Consider the following 19,715-nt stretch of genomic DNA (forward strand, 5'->3'; position numbering starts at 1 on the left):
TATGCCTTTACTCTCGGCTGCCGGGGCTAAGGGGAAAAACCTTACGTTTAGGAACCGGCACGTGGACCCCCACCACCGCGAGGTTGGGCCCCCCACCCCCCAGAGGTTGCGAACCAAGCGACGCCGCTTCGCCGCAACGCGGGCCACGCCGAAGGGGAGGAACAGAAATACTGCAGGACCCAGATCGGAAGATATCCGAAGGCATGGGGACACGCCATCAGCAAGGCCGCTCGATTGCCGCGGCTGGGCCTGACGAGGGACCACCTCGGGGAACCGGACGTCCCCCCCCACAGCAGCCCACGCTAATGGGCCGCCTCGCCAGGCTCACGACTCCGGGGAGGGAGCAGGCGGAAGAAAGGGGGGGGAGATTAGGCCAAGGCCTCGCTCACCTCAAATAGCGAAAAGAGTGTCCCGATAGCACACGACGGCGTCCGGAGCAGCAAAGAGGCTCTCCTGCGGGGTAAAGGAGCTTAAGTACCCATGGAGGCCCCTCCCTGCCGCCCCGGATGAGATTCACGGCCAGCCGCCTCCTCCAACCAGTGAGGAGGGTAAGCTGGACATCCTGCTGGGGGCGGGACAGCCCTCCGCGACTAGGAGCCCGCCCTCTCAATGGCCACTGCGTGGCCTCGGGCAGGCGCAGAGACGCACGAACCTTAGGTAACGATTTCAGGCAGGCATCGGACAGAGACACCACATCCAAGCATCACGCACAGACATCACGCACACAAGATCAATCTCAGACCTCACGTACAAACATCACGCACAGACAACACACACGGACATCACGCGCATAGTGTCATTCTCAGACATTAAGCACAAATACCAGGACATCACGCGCAGACCTCACTAACAGACATCACTCACAGTCATCACGCACAGTCCTCACGCACAGACATTACGCACAGACTGACCCCGTGCCCGCCCGGCCTCGGAAGACATGCGGGGCGTCCTGGGCTCCCTCCTGGCCGCGGCGCTGCTCGTCGGACTCGGTAAGGTTTGCAGGTGAAGATGGAGCTGTGAGGGGGGCCTGGGAGGCATGAGGCGCCGCGTGCCCACCTTCAAATCCCCCCCCCCGCCCGCGCGCGCTCTAGATGCGAGTGCTGTAAACGAGAGTCCTGGGGTTGGGAGTTGTTTGCTGTTCCCCCATACTGCAGTATGTGTGTAGCTGGGTTAGCTGTGCGGGGGAAGGGGTTCTGCCCCCATGCTGGAGTATGAGTGTCCCGGGGTCAGTTGTGGGGGTGTTTTTTTCTGCCCCCCCCATGCTGTAGTTTGAGAGTGTCCCGGGGTCAGTTGTGGGCTGTTTTTTTCTGCCCCCGACACCCCCCAACTGCGGTCAGCTGAGGGTTGATTGTTTTTATGTCCCCCCCAGGCTGCTGTGAGTGGCCTGGTGTCAGCTGTGGGGTCTATTTTCTGCAGAATGGGAGTTTCTGGGCTTCCCTCTCCCAACCATTCACTGCCCCCACAGCTCCCCTGTTGTAATTACCTAAAATGTAAGTTGGTACATTCCGTTTCCCCCTATGTTTCCGGCTCCGTTTGGGCTGACCCATGTGCTGTCAACATTCCAAGACACACTCCCTGTCAGTACCTGACTGGCAGGCTATGGATGTCGTCCTGTATTTCTATACTTGAATAAAGTGTTACTTACAACAGTGCGTGTTGGTCACTTACTACATCCCCCTACAAGCCTGGGTCCGGAGTCTGCGCCTAGAATGGTCGGCTCCAGAGTTTCCAGAATTGAGTATTCGGGCCCTGCGACACTGGGTACCCCTTAGAGAACTGGAGCAGTCTCCTCCTGGAATACCGCGGGCCACTTGTAATCTGTAATCATACCGGGGCGGAATACTCCATCTATTGAGTAGGCCTGGGCGGTAAATTCCGTCCCGCTCACGGAATTTGCGGAATTTCGCGTTCCACGGAGAATGCGGAGTTGCCAAAAATTCTGCTTTCAAAATGCGTATTTGCAAGATATTTCTCCCTGAGCAAGCAAACATCGTTCACAAACAAGAAAAAAGTATTGCGAACGGGCGTAACAAGCAATTTCGCCTGTTCGCAGAACTTTTGCGTGCAGAGTTTTTACCGTTTCACGGAGCTTTGCGTAGCGCAACGACACAAATTCCGCCCACCACTACCGGTGAGATATTTATGCAGACATTTCATGGGCGCTTTTTATATGGGAAGAATCCGCCATATTGGCCCAGCCGCTGTCTTCGAACCTGTGCTCATGCGGCACAGCACCAAAACACTTTACAATATGAAACGTAAATCACCACCTGATATACACCATATCGGTTGCCAACAGCGCCTGGATACCCTCATGGGTGATTTGTGGCGCTATACAAATTCACATAACATCACAAATGTAGGTTTCCGGTAAGTACATATGTTGATGCTCACAACCTTGTCCTGCTTCCTGTGACAGAAATGTGATTTAGACTTACTTCAGGTCTTGTTATATGCACAATACTTACCCAATATGTGACTTATTCCTTTAGAACCATTGCTCAACCCTACTTATTATCATTATCTCCTGCTTGGATGTAAAGGTCAGCAAAGTACTATTTTTGTAATTTACTCCTACAATGACCACCAGCTACCATCCGTGAGCCCTGGGTGTGCCAGTGTCCATCAACCCATATCCTTCACTCTTACCTCCTCTACCAGCAACAACCCCTGAGCTTCAGACTGTCCCAATGTGCATCAAGCTATGTCCTTTACTCCTAACGTGTACACCAGCAACAACCCCTGAGTCTCCCTATGTGCATCAAGCAATGTATTTTACTTCTACCTTGTCTACCAGCTAACATGCCTGAGCCTTGAGCGTCCCAATGTGCATCAAGCCATGTCTTTTATGCCTACCTTATCTACCAATAACCACCTCAGAGCCCCGTACCATCTAAGTGTCCAACAAGCCATGTCCTTTACTACTACCTTCTTCAACAGATATCATGCCTGAGCCCTGGGCTGTTCCAGTGTCTATCAAGCCATGTCCTTTACTCCTACCTTCTTCACCAGACCTGTGCCCTGTCCATCAAGCCATCTCTGCCAGCTTCCATCCCTGAGCCCTGTGGTGTTCCAGTGTCCATCAAGCCATGTCCTTTACTCCTACCTTCTCCACCAGCTACAATACCTGTGCCCTGTCCATCAAGCCAGTCCATCAAGCCATCTCTACCTGCTACCATCGCTGAGTTGTGGGCAGTCCCAGTGTGTATCAACCCCTTTACTTTACTCCTACCTTCTCTACCAATTCCCATCCTGAGCCCCAGGTCGTCCCAGTGCCCATCAAGACATGTTATTTACCCCTACCTTCCCTATCAGCTACCATTCCTGAGCCCTGGGTTGTCCCAGTGTCCAGCAAGCCTTGACCTATACTCCGACCTTTCTTACCAACTACCATTCCTTAGTCCTAGGCCGTCCCAGTGTATATCAACCCATATCTTTTACTCCTAACTCCTCCACCAGCAACAACCCCTGAGCCCCAGGCTGTCCCAATGTGCATCAACCCATATCCTTTACTCCTAACTCCTCCACCAGCAACAACCCCTGAGCCCCAGGCTCTCCCAATGTGCATCAACTTATATCCTTTACTCCTACCTCCTCCACCAGCAACAACCCCTGCGCTCCAGGCTGTCCCAGTGTCCATCAACCCTAATCCTTTACTCCTGCCTCCTCTACCAGCAACAACCCCTGAGCTCCAGGCTGTCCCAGTGTCAATCAACCCATATCCTTTACTCCTACCTCGTCCACCAGAAACAACCCCTGAGCTCCAGGCTGTCCCAGTGTCAATCAACCCATATCCTTTACTCCTGCCTCCTCCACCAGCAACAACCCCTGAGCCCCAGACTGTCACAAAGTGCATCAACTCATATCCTTTCCTCCTAACTCCTGCACCAGCAACAACCCCTGAGCCCCAGGCTGTCACAAAGTGCATCAACTCATAGCCTTTACTCCTGCCTCCTCTACCAGCAACAACCCCTGAGCTCCAGGCTGTCCCAGTGTCCATCAACCCATATCCTTTACTCCTACCTCCTCTACCAGCAACAACCCCTGAGTCCCAGGCAGTCCCAGTGTCAATCAACCGATATCCTTTACTCCTGCCTCCTCCACCAGCAACAACCCCTGAGCCCCAGGCTGTCACAAAGTGCATCAACTCATATCCTTTACTCCTGCCTCCTCTACCAGCAACAACCCCTGAGTCCCAGGCTGTCCCAGTGTCAATCAACCCATATCCTTTACTCCTGCCTCCTCTACCAGCAACAACCCCTGAGCCCCAGGCTGTCCCAGTGTCGATCAACCCATATACTTTACTCCTACCTCCTTTACCAGCAACAACCCCTGAGCACCAGGCTGTCCCAATGTGCATCAACCCATATCTTTTACTCCTACCTCCTCTACCAGCAACAACCCCTGAGCTCCAGGCTGTCCAGTGTCAATCAACCCATGTCCTTTACTCCTACCTCCTCCACCAGCAACAACCCCTGAGCACCAGGCTGTCCCAATGTGCATCAACTCATATCCTTTACTCCTACCTCCTCTACCAGCAACAACCCTGAGCTCCAGGCTGTCCCAGTGTCGATCAACCCATATACTTTACTCCTACCTCCTTTACCAGCAACAACCCCTGAGCACCAGGCTGTCCCAATGTGCATCAACCCATATCCTTTACTCCTACCTCCTCTACCAGCAACAACCCCTGAGCTCCAGGCTGTCCAGTGTCAATAAACCCATGTCCTTTACTCCTACCTCCTCCACCAGCAACAACCCCTGAACCCCAGGCTGTCCTAATATGCATCAACTCATATCCTTTACTCCTACCTCCTCTACCAGCAACAACCCCTGAGTCCCAGGCTGTCCCAATGTGCATCAACCCATATCCTTTACTCGTACCTCCTCTACCAGCAACAACCCCTGAGCTCCAGGCTGTCCCAGTGTCAATCAACCCATGTCCTTTACTCCTACCTCCTCCACCAGCAACAACCCCTGAGCCCCAGGCTGTCCAAGTGTCCATCAACCCATATCCTTTACTCCTACCTCCTCCACCAGCAACAACCCTGAGCACCAGGCTGTCCCAATGTGCATCAACTCATATCCTTTACTCCTACCTCCTCTACTAGCAACAACCCTGAGACCCAGGCTGTCCCTGTGTCCATCAACCCATATCATTTCCTCCTACCTCCTCTACCAGCAACAACCCCTGAGCCCCAGGCTGTCCCAATGTGCATCAACTCATATTGTTTACTCCTACCTCCTCCACCAGCAACAACCCCTGAGCTCCAGGCTGTCCCAATGTGCATCAACCCATATCCTTCACTCCTACCTCCTCTGCCAGCAACAACCCCTGAGCCCCAGGTTGTCCCAATGTGCATCAGCCCATATCCTTTACTCCTACCTCCTTCACCAGCAACAACCCCTGAGCTCCAGGCTGTCCCAGTGTCCATCAACCCATATCATTTACTCCTACCTCCTCTACCAGCAACAACCCCTGAGCTCCAAGCTGTCCCAATGTCCATCAACCCATATCCTTTACTCCTACCTCCTCCACCAGCAACAACCCCTGATCTCCAAGCTGTCCCAGTGTCCATCAAACCATATCCTTTACTCCTAATGTCTCTACTGGCAACAACCCCTGAGCTCCAGGCTGTCCCAGTGTCCATCAACCCATATCCTTTACTTCTACCTCCTGCACCAGCAAGAACTCCTGAGCTCCAGGCTGTCCCATTGTGAATCAACCCATATCCTTTACTCCTACCTCCTTTACCAGCAACAACCCCTGAGCTCCAGGCTGTCCCAGTGTCCATCAACCCATATCCTTTACTCCTACCTCCTCTACCAGCAACAACCCCTGAATCCCAGGCTGTCCCAGAGTCCATCAACCCATATCCTTTACTCCTACCTCCTCTACCAGCAACAACCCCAGGGCCCCAGGGCTGTCCTAATGTGCATCAACTCATATCCTTTACTCCTACCTTCTGTACCAGCAACAACCCCTGAGCCCCAGGCTTTCCCAATGTGCATCAACCCATATCCTTTACTCCTACCTCCTCTACCAGCAACAACCCCTGAGTCCCAGGCTGTCCCAGAGTCCACCAACTCATATACTTTACTCCTATCTCCTTCACCAGCAACAAACCCTGAGCTCCAGGCTGTCCCAGTGTCCATCAACCCATATACTTTACTCCTACCTCCTCTACCAGCAACAACCCCTGACCCCCAGGCTGTCCTAATGTGCATCAACTCATATCCTTTACTCCTACCTCCTCTACCAGCAACAACCCCTGAGCTCCAGGCTGTCCAGTGTCAATCAACCCATGTCCTTTACTCCTACCTCCTCCACCAGCAACAACCCCTGAGCACCAGGCTGTCCCAATGTGCATCAACCCATATACTTTACTCCTACCTCCTTTACCAGCAACAACCCCTGAGCACCAGGCTGTCCCAATGTGCATCAACCCATATCCTTTACTCCTACCTCCTCTACCAGCAACAACCCCTGAGCTCCAGGCTGTCCAGTGTCAATCAACCCATGTCCTTTACTCCTACCTCCTCCACCAGCAACAACCCCTGAGCACCAGGCTGTCCCAATGTGCATCAACTCATATCCTTTACTCCTACCTCCTCTACCAGCAACAACCCCTGAGCTCCAGGCTGTCCCAGTGTCGATCAACCCATATACTTTACTCCTACCTCCTTTACCAGCAACAACCCCTGAGCACCAGGCTGTCCCAATGTGCATCAACCCATATCCTTTACTCCTACCTCCTCTACCAGCAACAACCCCTGAGCTCCAGGCTGTCCAGTGTCAATCAACCCATGTCCTTTACTCCTACCTCCTCCACCAGCAACAACCCCTGAACCCCAGGCTGTCCTAATATGCATCAACTCATATCCTTTACTCCTACCTCCTCTACCAGCAACAACCCCTGAGTCCCAGGCTGTCCCAATGTGCATCAACCCATATCCTTTACTCCTACCTACTCTACCAGCAACAACCCCTGAGCTCCAGGCTGTCCCAGTGTCAATCAACCCATTTCCTTTACTCCTACCTCCTCCACCAGCAACAACCCCTGAGCCCCAGGCTGTCCAAGTGTCCATCAACCCATATCCTTTACTCCTACCTCCTCCACCAGCAACAACCCTGAGCACCAGGCTGTCCCAATGTGCATCAACTCATATCCTTTACTCCTACCTCCTCTACTAGCAACAACCCTGAGTCCCAGGCTGTCCCTGTGTCCATCAACCCATATCCTTTCCTCCTACCTCCTCTACCAGCAACAACCCCTGAGCCCCAGGCTGTCCCAATGTGCATCAACTCATATTGTTTACTCCTACCTCCTCCACCAGCAACAACCCCTGAGCTCCAGGCTGTCCCAATGTGCATCAACCCATATCCTTCACTCCTACCTCCTCTGCCAGCAACAACCCCTGAGCCCCAGGTTGTCCCAATGTGCATCAGCCCATATCCTTTACTCCTACCTCCTTCACCAGCAACAACCCCTGAGCTCCAGGCTGTCCCAGTGTCCATCAACCCATATCATTTACTCCTACCTCCTCTACTAGCAACAACCCCTGAGCTCCAAGCTGTCCCAATGTCCATCAACCCATATCCTTTACTCCTACCTCCTCCACCAGCAACAACCCCTGATCTCCAAGCTGTCCCAGTGTCCATCAAACCATATCCTTTACTCCTAACGTCTCTACTGGCAACAACCCCTGAGCTCCAGGCTGTCCCAGTGTCCATCAACCCATATCCTTTACTTCTACCTCCTGCACCAGCAACAACTCCTGAGCTCCAGGCTGTCCCAATGTGAATCAACCCATATCCTTTACTCCTACCTCCTTTACCAGCAACAACCCCTGAGCTCCAGGCTGTCCCAGTGTCCATCAACCCATATCCTTTACTCCTACCTCCTCTACCAGCAACAACCCCTGAATCCCAGGCTGTCCCAGAGTCCATCAACCCATATCCTTTACTCCTACCTCCTCTACCAGCAACAACCCCAGGGCCCCAGGGCTGTCACAAAGTGCATCAACTCATATCCTTTACTCCTGCCTCCTCTACCAGCAACAACCCCTGAGTCCCAGGCTGTCCCAGTGTCAATCAACCCAGAATCCTTTATTGAAATCTGTGTACTGCTCCCATGCCGTTTCAGTATAGTCGACAATCGGGAGATCTCTTCGGAGTCTATTCTTTACTAGATTTGTATTTCTGTGATAATCAGGAGGAGCTAAAAAAACAGGTGGCAGAAGGAATGCAATGTAACAGGTACCATCCCAATCTGGAGGTAAGCGTATGTATGCGGTATGACCACAAACAAAGTAGGAATGACGAGTAGCTCTAAAAGAAGATTTGCCTTGGTCACTGAATTCGACCACAGTAGTACATTTGCTATGACCTAAGTGTACTGAACCCTTCTTACTGACACATAATTCACCAGTGACTGGTAGCACTGACATAGCAGGGAGAACTGGTGCAGCTTCTGATTCAACAGTAAGAATCATAAGGTTAATTATATAATTACCTAATCCATATACTTCATTTTCTAGATCAGTTCCTATTCTAATGGGAAGTCCCTTCTTGTCAGGATAGCAGGCATTAAGCAGAACTAAGTTCAAGTTTCCCCAAACCCAGCTCCCTTTAAAAACAGCAATATCAGGATCTACGGAATTAATTATTCTAAACCAGGCACCACAGGAGCCATTGTGTGTGAACGGATACGGAAAGAGGGGCAGAACTCCCTTGTATTTCTGGTAGGGAGGGAGTCGGCCACATATCCAGCAGTTTGTAGCGTTGTTAGTCTGATGGGAGTGATGTAACATACTAATGAATGTGTTGTTGCGCAGCGCAAGTCTGTAAGAAAGTTCGTGGGGAGGTAATTCACTAAAGGAATGTTCGGCAGTGTCATTATGAGCAGATTGTTCACGCTTGAAAATAGGGTAGTATATAGAAAGCAATATACTAGCAACAATAATCAGAAGGCTTAGAAAAAACATAATCAATAGTGTCACTATACAGTGACTACGGAGTGATTTACAATATGTACGTTTCTTGAGTTGTCTCTCTCTCTCTCTATCTCGATCTAGGGGATACATGTCAGAAACTATTTAACCGATTCACCTAGGGGAGGACTTAAACAATTAAACTGTCTGACTTGCTAGATCGGAGTTTCAATCTGTACTCCTCTTGGGGAGTTTTCTCTTGTTTCGGAACTTTAAAGTCACTAGGTTCGATACAGTCTTTGGAAGGGGTGGACGAGTCTTTTCCTGGCATTAGTTCATTGCACTTTTTTATATGGCTTGTATGGATCCACCCCTTTCTGCCTTCGATTTTGATAGCGGTCCGCGTTGTGAGAAGGACGGTCTTCGGCTCTTTCCAGCGGGGCTCCAGCGGACTTTTCCTGTCGAAGTTCCTAATTAGGACCAGATCTCCTGGACGGACATCATGCGGCTTTACATCTGTGTTGTCAGGAAAGGCTGCGGCAACCTGTGAACGACATGATTGGAGTGCAGACATCAAGGAGGCAAGGTAATCTGTCAGCATATTACAATCAACATCGGTAATTTTCTTTGGTATGGGCGTCCCCCACATATTCGGTGGTCTGCCAAAGACCACTTCATACGGGGATAGTCCTGATCTCGAGTGGGCGACCATCCTCATATAGAACAATGCAACTGGCAGGGCGACTATCCAGTCGACCCCTTTCTCTTTACAAACTTTAGCGAGGCGGGTCTTTAGTGTCTGGTTATGCCTCTCTACAAGGCCTGCGGCTTCGGGATGTCGGACACAATGGAATCTCCACTGATATCCTAGCAGCAAGGAAACCTGCTTCATAAGTTCGGATGAGAATGGCTGTCCGTTATCTGAGTACACGACACGAGGCAAGCCGTATCGTGGGAAGAATTCTCGAACCAGCTGCCTGGCAGTGGTCGGCGCAGTGTAATCTGGGACTGGATATGCTTCGGTCCAACGGGAAAGTGCACAAACAATTACGAGGACGTATTTGAATCCTCAACAACGGTCCATCTGGATATAATCCATCTGGAGGACTTCAAAAGGGTGATCGGGAGGATGAAATCCACCTTGCTCTACGGGGACGCTTTTACCTGGATTGAACTGACAACAGATCATGCAAGTACGCACTTTCTGTTTTGCTGCTGCTCGTAAGTGTTTGTTATACCAGAGATTCTGTAAACTGTCTAACATCGCTTTCTCTCCTAGATGTGCTGGACTATGTGCTGTATTGATTATAACTTGAACCATAGAGTCGGGGAGAAACCATGTAGATTTTCCCTTCGTCATCCATCCTTGATCTGTCTGGATCCCTCCTAGTTCGGTCCATTTATTTATTTCATCTGCAGTAGCATGTGTCTGGATATCGATTACATCTAGGGCGGGATCCCTAACTGTCATACAGTGTGTCGGTACTATTGTCTTTGTTATGTCAGTTGTCTGAGTGTGAGTCAATGCTGTATGTTTTGCTGTCTGGTCTGCCAGGTCGTTACCCTGGGAAACAGAATCTGTAACTTTAGTATGTGCTTTACACTTCATGACGGATATGCCTGAAGGCAGATGTATTGCTTCTAACAGTGCTTGAATGAGGGGACCGTGTTGGATCTTGGCACCGTGAGAGGTCAAGAAACCTCGTTCTTGCCACAACATTCCGAAGTCATGTACGACTCCGAACGCATAACAGGAATCAGTGTATATGTTAACATTTCTGTTCTTGGCTAATATACAGGCTCGGGTCAGAGCAATAAGCTCTGCCGCTTGAGCAGACAACGTATCAATACGATATGTTTCTTTGACTTCAGTTTCAGTGGTCACTGCATATGCGGCCACTAATTCTCCTGTACTTGTTCTCATACATGAACCATCCACATAAAGTGTCAGGTCTGGATTTGTCAATGGAACATCTGTTAAGTCTCGTCGGGGCTTTGTTACTGCATTAATGATCTCTATACAATCATGCGGGGCTGGATCTGTCATTATTGAAGGTAATAATGTAGCGGGGTTCAGAATGCTGCAGCGTCTGATTTCTATGTGTGGCTGGAATAGTGTTAATTCATAACCTGTCAGTCGTGCTATAGTCAAGTGTTGAGTCTGAGTTCTGTTTAAAAGAACCTCTACAGAATGTGGAACTTGTACTGTTAATTGATGTCCTAAAACAATTGAGTCGCTCTGTCTGATTGCTAGTGCTGTTGCTGCTACTGACTTTAAGCACGCAGGGAGCGCCTGGGCTACTGAATCCAATGTACTTGAAAAATAAGCGCAAGGCTTATGTGAACCTGCTTGATCTTGAGTGAGGACAGACAACGCCGTACCATCACGTTCTGTAACAAAAAGTGTAAAAGGTTTGCTGTAACATGGTGTCGCTAAAACTGGTGCTTGACATAAAGCTTTCTTTAATTCTTCAAAGGCTTGTGTATGTTCCTGAGTCCACGGAAGGGCAGTCGAAGTTGCTGCCTCCTGTGTTGTCAACTGAATGAGTGGTTTAGCTAGAAATGCATACTGAGGAATCCATTGTCTACAATACGAGGTGAGGCCTATAAAGGCCCGCACTTCCTTTTGTGTCTGGGGTTGTGGCATATTTACGATTAACTGGATGCGATCAGGAGTGAGCTGTCTCCCCACTTTGGACAGCAAGTGACCCAAGTACACAACTTGCTGAACACAGAATTGTAGCTTCGAAGGAGACACCTTGTGTCCCTTGTCGGCCAGAAAGTGTAAAACTGTCAATGATGCTTGTTCACATTCGGGTTCATTTCGTGCGGTGATCAACAGATCATCGACGTATTGCAGTAAGGCGGTGTTAACTGGCATTTGAATACAATCTAGTTGTCTTTTCAGTGCTTGACTATAGATGCTGGGGCTTTCTGTGAATCCTTGAGGTGCGCGTGAAAATTTGAAACTTCGTCCATTTAAACTGAATCCGAAAAGATATTGGCTCTCTGGATCAATAGGCACACTAAAGAAGGCGTTCTTGAGGTCAATTACAGTAAAGAACGTTGCTTCTGAATCAATAGCAGTCAATAGGGAAGAGATGTCGGGAACCACAGGGTACTGTGGAACGATGCATTTATTCAGTTCTCGTAAATCAATCACCAGCCGATATACTGGCGGTGCATTGGGATCAGTACGTTTAAGAATCGGAATGATAGGGGAATTACAGATATTGGAGTCGGTCTCTACGACCACTCCTTGGGCAATGAGCTCTTCAATGATTTTCAGTAAAGCCACTACAGCATCGGGCGGTAACTTGTATTGTCTGATTCTCGGTAAAACAACACCTGGTTTCAGTGTAACACGGTATGGGGTAATGTGCATGCAGCCTACATCGGTTGGGCCTTGTGCCCACAGGTGATCTGGTACATTTTTCAATCTGATATCAAACTCTCGTAATACATAGTGACCCTTGAAATCTCGCAAAAAGAGTCTAACTCCTTCCGGAGAACAACATATCACTGCTCCTAGAGCCTTCAATGTCTTTATTCCTAACAGATTTTCTGGACATGATTTTGTAAGTAATAGGTCTGTAACACGTGATAATGGACCCACAGTCAAGGGGACTGGTTCTGATACCTCATTTACAATAGGCTGTCCTGAAAAACCAAGGGAAACATTCTGTGAGCCTGAGAGGGGTGCCCCTGGAACTTCTTCATGGCTGATTGTTGTGCGGCTTGCCCCTGTGTCAATTAAAAACTTTCTGTCTTTTCCCAATACTTGACTGTGTACATAAGGACCCTCTTGATCTACAGGAATCTCAATAAGAGGCAAGCCAACTTCCCTCTCTAGGCTGTTTCATGTGTATCGTGGATAATCGGGGTAAGCAGATTGGGCATACTGGTACATCTGTTGTGAAACTTGCTGAGTCGCGGCAATGGGCTGTGGCTGTGGTACGGCTACCGTCTGTGCTGTATGAGATGAAACATGCGTAGGCTGTGTATTCTGTGAAGTCTGTTGCTGGACCTGGTCTTGTCTAGGTGGATGCGGTCTTTCCTTAGTTTTACCTGTTGCTATATTATGTTTCAGGACTGGGCATTCATGTACGTAGTGACCTGGCTGCTTGCAATAGTTGCATGTCCCTTTAACGGGAGCTGCGGCGTGACCTGTCTGGGTCGTACCCTTTCTCTGGCTGTCGGCTGGAACTGATTGGGCCACTAACATTTTCATTTTCGTGTCTTTCATGCGTTTCTGTTCATGATCCTGTTCTTCTCTGATTCTGTTCTGATGGTATTGTAACATTTGTAACATCTGTGATGGCGTATTTGCTTGCCATGTACTCTCAACCTTGTATACACGGTTTTTAACTGCTAACAGGGAGTTCTCGACTAACTTTGATACAAAAAGATGCGGGTACGACTCGCTACTTGGTTTAAGACCACTATTAATAATGAAACATTTTCGAATCTTGAATAAAAGTCACTAGTATCTTCATCTTGCTTCTGTTTACAGGCCGAAATTGCGTCCCAATCTTCCTTTCTAGTTGTCAGTAATCTTGGCAGAACCTGTACTATTAAACCTGGTAATGCTTTAGTTTTCTCCCCAAGGCCTAGCCCTGGGGTACGTTTTTCCTCCTCGTCTTCTATTTCTGCCCATACAATCTTTTTGTCTCCTACCTCCCATTCTTTTTCCTTGAGTTTCTCGTAGATGCCTGTGGGCAGCAGGACTTTTAACATTTTCATGATATCTTCATATGTGTAATCCCCCATCAGCAACATATCTTTAAGTTCTCTGTGAAAACCTGCAGGGTCTTTATCATGACAGGGTACTAGTTTCTTCATTTCCAATAATTCTAACTTGGTCAGAGGCGTGTGTACATACACACGTTTCAGGTTATTATCGGTACCCATAACTGGATGCACTTCTCGTAAGGGGTTCTGACTTTCAATGCCATGCAGACGCTCCATATGATACATTTTTCTTTCTGGGGGCGGAGCGGGAACATATTCTGTACTTAAGTAAGTGTTGTATCTATGTCGTTGTTCTAGAATTATTTGTATTAACTTGGTACTTAGACCTCTCCATCTGTCCATGAGTAATGCCTCTAATGTTTCGTGTAAGGGACCTGGATCAGAATGTTGGTTTCTGTATAACGTGAGGAGGTGCTGAATCATGTATACACCTTCTAATTTCTGTTCGTCTGGGGAGAGGTTCAGAAATGTCTGCGCTACTGTGTCATCATTGTATATGCTCGGATTGTCAGCCCATAGTACTGCTGACCGGGCTAGTTCTTGTTCATCCATAGAATTGAGTACATGGTACCCCATTCGTTCTCGAAGCCTTTTATCAGTCTCTTGGAACTGATGTTCCGGAGAATTCGGTTTTGTTATGCCAGAGAGAAAAACTCTCTTGCTTTCCGGACGAATGCCTTTCCTAAGGTAAGTTCCCTTACCTACATACGCTATCGTGTCTGTAGTCTTTTCTTGTTCTTCAGGTTCTTCCTCCTCCTCGGAGGAAGCTTTTTCTTTCTCTTTTTCGTGTATTTCTATCACTGCTTTTCTTATTCTCTTGTACATACTGGCTATGCAACCCCCTTTATCATGTTTTCCTTCGGATATATTTTGACCCCACTTGTTGAGTGCCTCTATTTCATCCTGTTCTGTCTCAGGCCTGTCTCGTTCTCTTATTAGACAATTTATGAAAAAACGTAATATATATGCTTGAGTGTCCACTTTCTGATGTGCCATGGCCTCTTTAATACTTTCAGGGTCTTCCCCAGTCTGGACAAAATGGTATATTCTATCTAAGTGCTCTTTCATTCCTGAGAATAATATTAGGTAATCTGTAGCTTGTCGCAATCGTAGTGATGCTATCAACATCCTATCGTCTTTGCCGGGTACTGGATCGTATCTGCAAACTGGAAGCGGTTCTTTGAGTAGGTCAAGACGGGGTGATTGGAGCGTAAAGTGGTTCTGTATATCCCTAAGGTGTAATCTGTGTGTTGCTGGTGGGGTCTGAAGACCCCCTGTCGCACCTCCTGAGGCGGAAGCTTGGACATTATCTCTCTGTGGAGTCTGTATGTGTACTTGGACTTGTCTTTTAGTAAGATCAGGTAGAAGTGGTTTCGGTATATCAATCTTAGGTGCAGGAAGTGGTGGAGGTGCAGGTACGGAGGACTGTCGAACGGGGAAACCTTGTTGCGGTATTGGTGGGATAGGGTCTGTAGGCCGGTTGCCACCTCCGTCACCGTCGGTAGGCGGGACGCGGACAGGCAGATTGGTGTAAGCGGGTGCTCCATCCTCTAGATAGGAATTCAGGAATATGTCTTTAGTAGTCCTGTGATTTACTTTAGTTGGAACCAGTGGTGGCGGCAGATTTTTCGGTATTCCTGAAGTGGCCTCAGGCGAACCCTCGGCTACTAGATACATGCCATTTACGAGATTATTTCGTGCACGGTCTATTTGCTCTGATTTTACTCGGATCCCTTCAGTAACTAATTCGTTTTCTTGGGCCTTATCTGATTCTTTAAGTCTGTCTTCTCTACGGAGTGCTTTTTCAGCACGCTTATGTGATTCTTTACGCCAAAATTCTATGGCGTCTTTCTGAGATTGTCTGGCTTTCTTTTTCCATAGTGCTTCTTCTACTTTCATGATGCACTCGGCATCCCATGTTCCGGTAACAGGCCATCTATGTCTTTCGTCTAGATGCTTAGTATAATCGGCCCATAAATCTAGATACAATATGGCGTCTAAGCCATGCTTGTGGTACATAAAATTTCCAGGAGTGTCCCTAGGGGGGATAGGAATTTCTTCCTCTAGTATCCCTTTCCTAGTTCCTATCTGCTTTAACTTGTTGAAAAACGGCATTTTGTTTACTTAATACTGAATGCTCAATCCTTGCTACTTAATACTGAATACAGCTAGTTACACAAGAACACAATAATGCACAAAAAAAAACAGTCACACTCATACCACAACATTAATCACATGGAAGACATTTGAGACATATATGACTACCCCCTATATCGGATGTACTGCTAAACAGCACAGATACACTGCTGAGAACAGTGCAAAAACTTGAAAATAACTGATATACTGCTAAACAGTATAGATACACTGTCTAAAACAGTGCAGACCGCGTTTGTGTACCCAAACCCGTCTTGATACGTCCCAGCAATGGTACTCACCGGGAAGCACGGAAACAGAAGGCCTCGGAAAACTCGACTGGACCGGACTGGACTCGACTCGACTCGACACGTGGATACTTCGGGAACTGGTGGGCCTCTTGACACCTCGGACGTAGCTTCTTTCGGCTAGGCTCTGGTCGGGATCCTCCGCACTCCTCACCGCCTCGTCTGGGTGCTGATCGCAGTCTTCGTCACCTCCGTGGGCCAGAGGGAGATACAGGAAATCCTGCCAGTACGCGTAGTTTCCGTCTAACTGATGGCAGGGGACAGAGCTTGCAACGCACCAACCGGCGCGTGGGGTGGGGGAGGGGTCCCTATTCGGGCGCCAAAATAATGTGGTAAATATTTGGTTTACCGTCCTAATTTCTATGCAGGTAAGTACTTAATCAATAATAACTCAATCGGAAAGAAAGAGGCAGAGTCCGTGGTGTTAGAGTTCTTAGGCGTTTTATTCCTTAAAAAGGAATGGTCAAGACCGGATATCTTGTTCCTGCCACCACTGGGGTGCAGGAAGGGATAGAGCCATATTTTATTGACAATACATAGCTTATATACTTAAGTTGCATTATAGAAACCAATACAGTAGGCGTAACAGCTGAGAGAAACAAGATAACAGCATCCACGTGGTAGTGATACGTAATTAGAAGGCGTGAACTGGGCGTGAACATGGAGGTGTGTACTAGAAACGTCACAGATAGGTGTCACAAGGGGGTGGCAACAAAGCAGAATTTTGTAATGTCAGCAGAAATCTGAGGCATGGATGCGCGCGCAGCTGCATGACGTATGATTGACGTGAAACAGACGGGTGCAGGGGACTTGACATTTACACTGGCGGAAAGAGACAGAAGTCTGGCATGTCAGATCAACTCGTACTTCTATCATATCTGATATCTGATGTTTGGGAACCATACTATCTAGAGGGAAAGGTCTCTGGGGCAGAAGCTATTCTATACTGACTGTGAGTGCGTGTATAAGCGCCTAAGTGTCTGCATGGGATGCGAGGGGCATGGGCCTTCCATGGTAACAGAGGCTATGAATTACTTGCACGGAGACAGTGAGGCCGGGCCCTTTGCTCTGCAGCTGGGGGGATGTTTACTTAAACTAGTAGGCAGGAATGCAGTTTCGAGGAGTTGAACAGATAATTCGAAGGTTGAATACAGTCTTGGCAGGCAGCAGGCTGGGCTAAGCGCCATGAGCCGCACAGGGAGTAAGACAGAGGTCATAAGTACAGAGACAGCCTGGGCTGAGGCTTTCAGAGTCAGAAAACAGAGGAAAAAACTTGATGGCAGAATTCAGGGCCTAGTTTGCCAGAGCTGAAAAACGCGTAGAGTACACCATAAAAAGACGTTGGCATAGTATACTTGGAAACGGAATATTCAACCCATTCAGGGTGGGTCTGAAAGAGGACATGTTAACGTTGGACGCAAATGTATTTGCGTCTTCATAGCTGGCACAGGAGGGAAGTTACATGCACTTTAAGCTGGTACATGGAGACGGTGGGGTACACGCTAGGGAACATTACTTGACCATAAAATTTATATTTCCTCAACTTCTACCTCCTGCACCAGCAACAACTCCTGAGCTCCAGGCTGTCCCAATGTGAATCAACCCATATCCTTTACTCCTACCTCCTTTACCAGCAACAACCCCTGAGCTCCAGGCTGTCCCAGTGTCCATCAACCCATATCCTTTACTCCTACCTCCTCTACCAGCAACAACCCCTGAATCCCAGGCTGTCCCAGAGTCCATCAACCCATATCCTTTACTCCTACCTCCTCTACCAGCAACAACCCCAGGGCCCCAGGGCTGTCACAAAGTGCATCAACTCATATCCTTTACTCCTGCCTCCTCTACCAGCAACAACCCCTGAGTCCCAGGCTGTCCCAGTGTCAATCAACCCATATCCTTTACTCCTGCCTCCTCTACCAGCAACAACCCCTGAGCCCCAGGCTGTCCCAGTGTCGATCAACCCATATACTTTACTCCTACCTCCTTTACCAGCAACAACCCCTGAGCACCAGGCTGTCCCAATGTGCATCAACCCATATCCTTTACTCCTACCTCCTCTACCAGCAACAACCCCTGAGCTCCAGGCTGTCCAGTGTCAATCAACCCATGTCCTTTACTCCTACCTCCTCCACCAGCAACAACCCCTGAGCACCAGGCTGTCCCAATGTGCATCAACTCATATCCTTTACTCCTACCTCCTCTACCAGCAACAACCCCTGAGCTCCAGGCTGTCCCAGTGTCGATCAACCCATATACTTTACTCCTACCTCCTTTACCAGCAACAACCCCTGAGCACCAGGCTGTCCCAATGTGCATCAACCCATATCCTTTACTCCTACCTCCTCTACCAGCAACAACCCCTGAGCTCCAGGCTGTCCAGTGTCAATCAACCCATGTCCTTTACTCCTACCTCCTCCACCAGCAACAACCCCTGAACCCCAGGCTGTCCTAATATGCATCAACTCATATCCTTTACTCCTACCTCCTCTACCAGCAACAACCCCTGAGTCCCAGGCTGTCCCAATGTGCATCAACCCATATCATTTACTCCTACCTCCTCTACCAGCAACAACCCCTGAGCTCCAGGCTGTCCCAGTGTCAATCAACCCATGTCCTTTACTCCTACCTCCTCCACCAGCAACAACCCCTGAGCCCCAGGCTGTCCAAGTGTCCATCAACCCATATCCTTTACTCCTACCTCCTCCACCAGCAACAACCCTGAGCACCAGGCTGTCCCAATGTGCATCAACTCATATCCTTTACTCCTACCTCCTCTACTAGCAACAACCCTGAGTCCCAGGCTGTCCCTGTGTCCATCAACCCATATCCTTTCCTCCTACCTCCTCTACCAGCAACAACCCCTGAGCCCCAGGCTGTCCCAATGTGCATCAACTCATATTGTTTACTCCTACCTCCTCCACCAGCAACAACCCCTGAGCTCCAGGCTGTCCCAATGTGCATCAACCCATATCCTTCACTCCTACCTCCTCTGCCAGCAACAACCCCTGAGCCCCAGGTTGTCCCAATGTGCATCAGCCCATATCCTTTACTCCTACCTCCTTCACCAGCAACAACCCCTGAGCTCCAGGCTGTCCCAGTGTCCATCAACCCATATCATTTACTCCTACCTCCTCTACCAGCAACAACCCCTGAGCTCCAAGCTGTCCCAATGTCCATCAACCCATATCCTTTACTCCTACCTCCTCCACCAGCAACAACCCCTGATCTCCAAGCTGTCCCAGTGTCCATCAAACCATATCCTTTACTCCTAACGTCTCTACTGGCAACAACCCCTGAGCTCCAGGCTGTCCCAGTGTCCATCAACCCATATCCTTTACTTCTACCTCCTGCACCAGCAACAACTCCTGAGCTCCAGGCTGTCCCAATGTGAATCAACCCATATCCTTTACTCCTACCTCCTTTACCAGCAACAACCCCTGAGCTCCAGGCTGTCCCAGTGTCCATCAACCCATATCCTTTACTCCTACCTCCTCTACCAGCAACAACCCCTGAATCCCAGGCTGTCCCAGAGTCCATCAACCCATATCCTTTACTCCTACCTCCTCTACCAGCAACAACCCCAGG

The 19,715-nt window shown here is 49.0% G+C and overlaps 1 protein-coding gene across 1 annotated transcript in view; it reads left to right on the forward strand.

Annotated features, from left to right (window-relative positions):
- Positions 1 to 869: 869 nt before the first annotated feature.
- The window catches only part of LOC147718159 (lymphocyte antigen 6D-like), a 45,821-nt gene continuing 26,975 nt past the window's right edge, over positions 870 to 19,715 (forward strand). Inside the window, exon 1 of the mRNA XM_086919232.1 lies at positions 870 to 989. Coding sequence (XP_086775358.1) covers positions 938 to 989 — 52 coding nt within the window. The 5' untranslated portion in view covers positions 870 to 937. The remainder of the gene's footprint in view (positions 990 to 19,715) is intronic.

Source organism: Lissotriton vulgaris, chromosome 4_2 (assembly GCF_964263255.1).
Source record: "Lissotriton vulgaris chromosome 4_2, aLisVul1.2, whole genome shotgun sequence".
Taxonomy (NCBI): Eukaryota; Metazoa; Chordata; class Amphibia; order Caudata; family Salamandridae; genus Lissotriton; species Lissotriton vulgaris.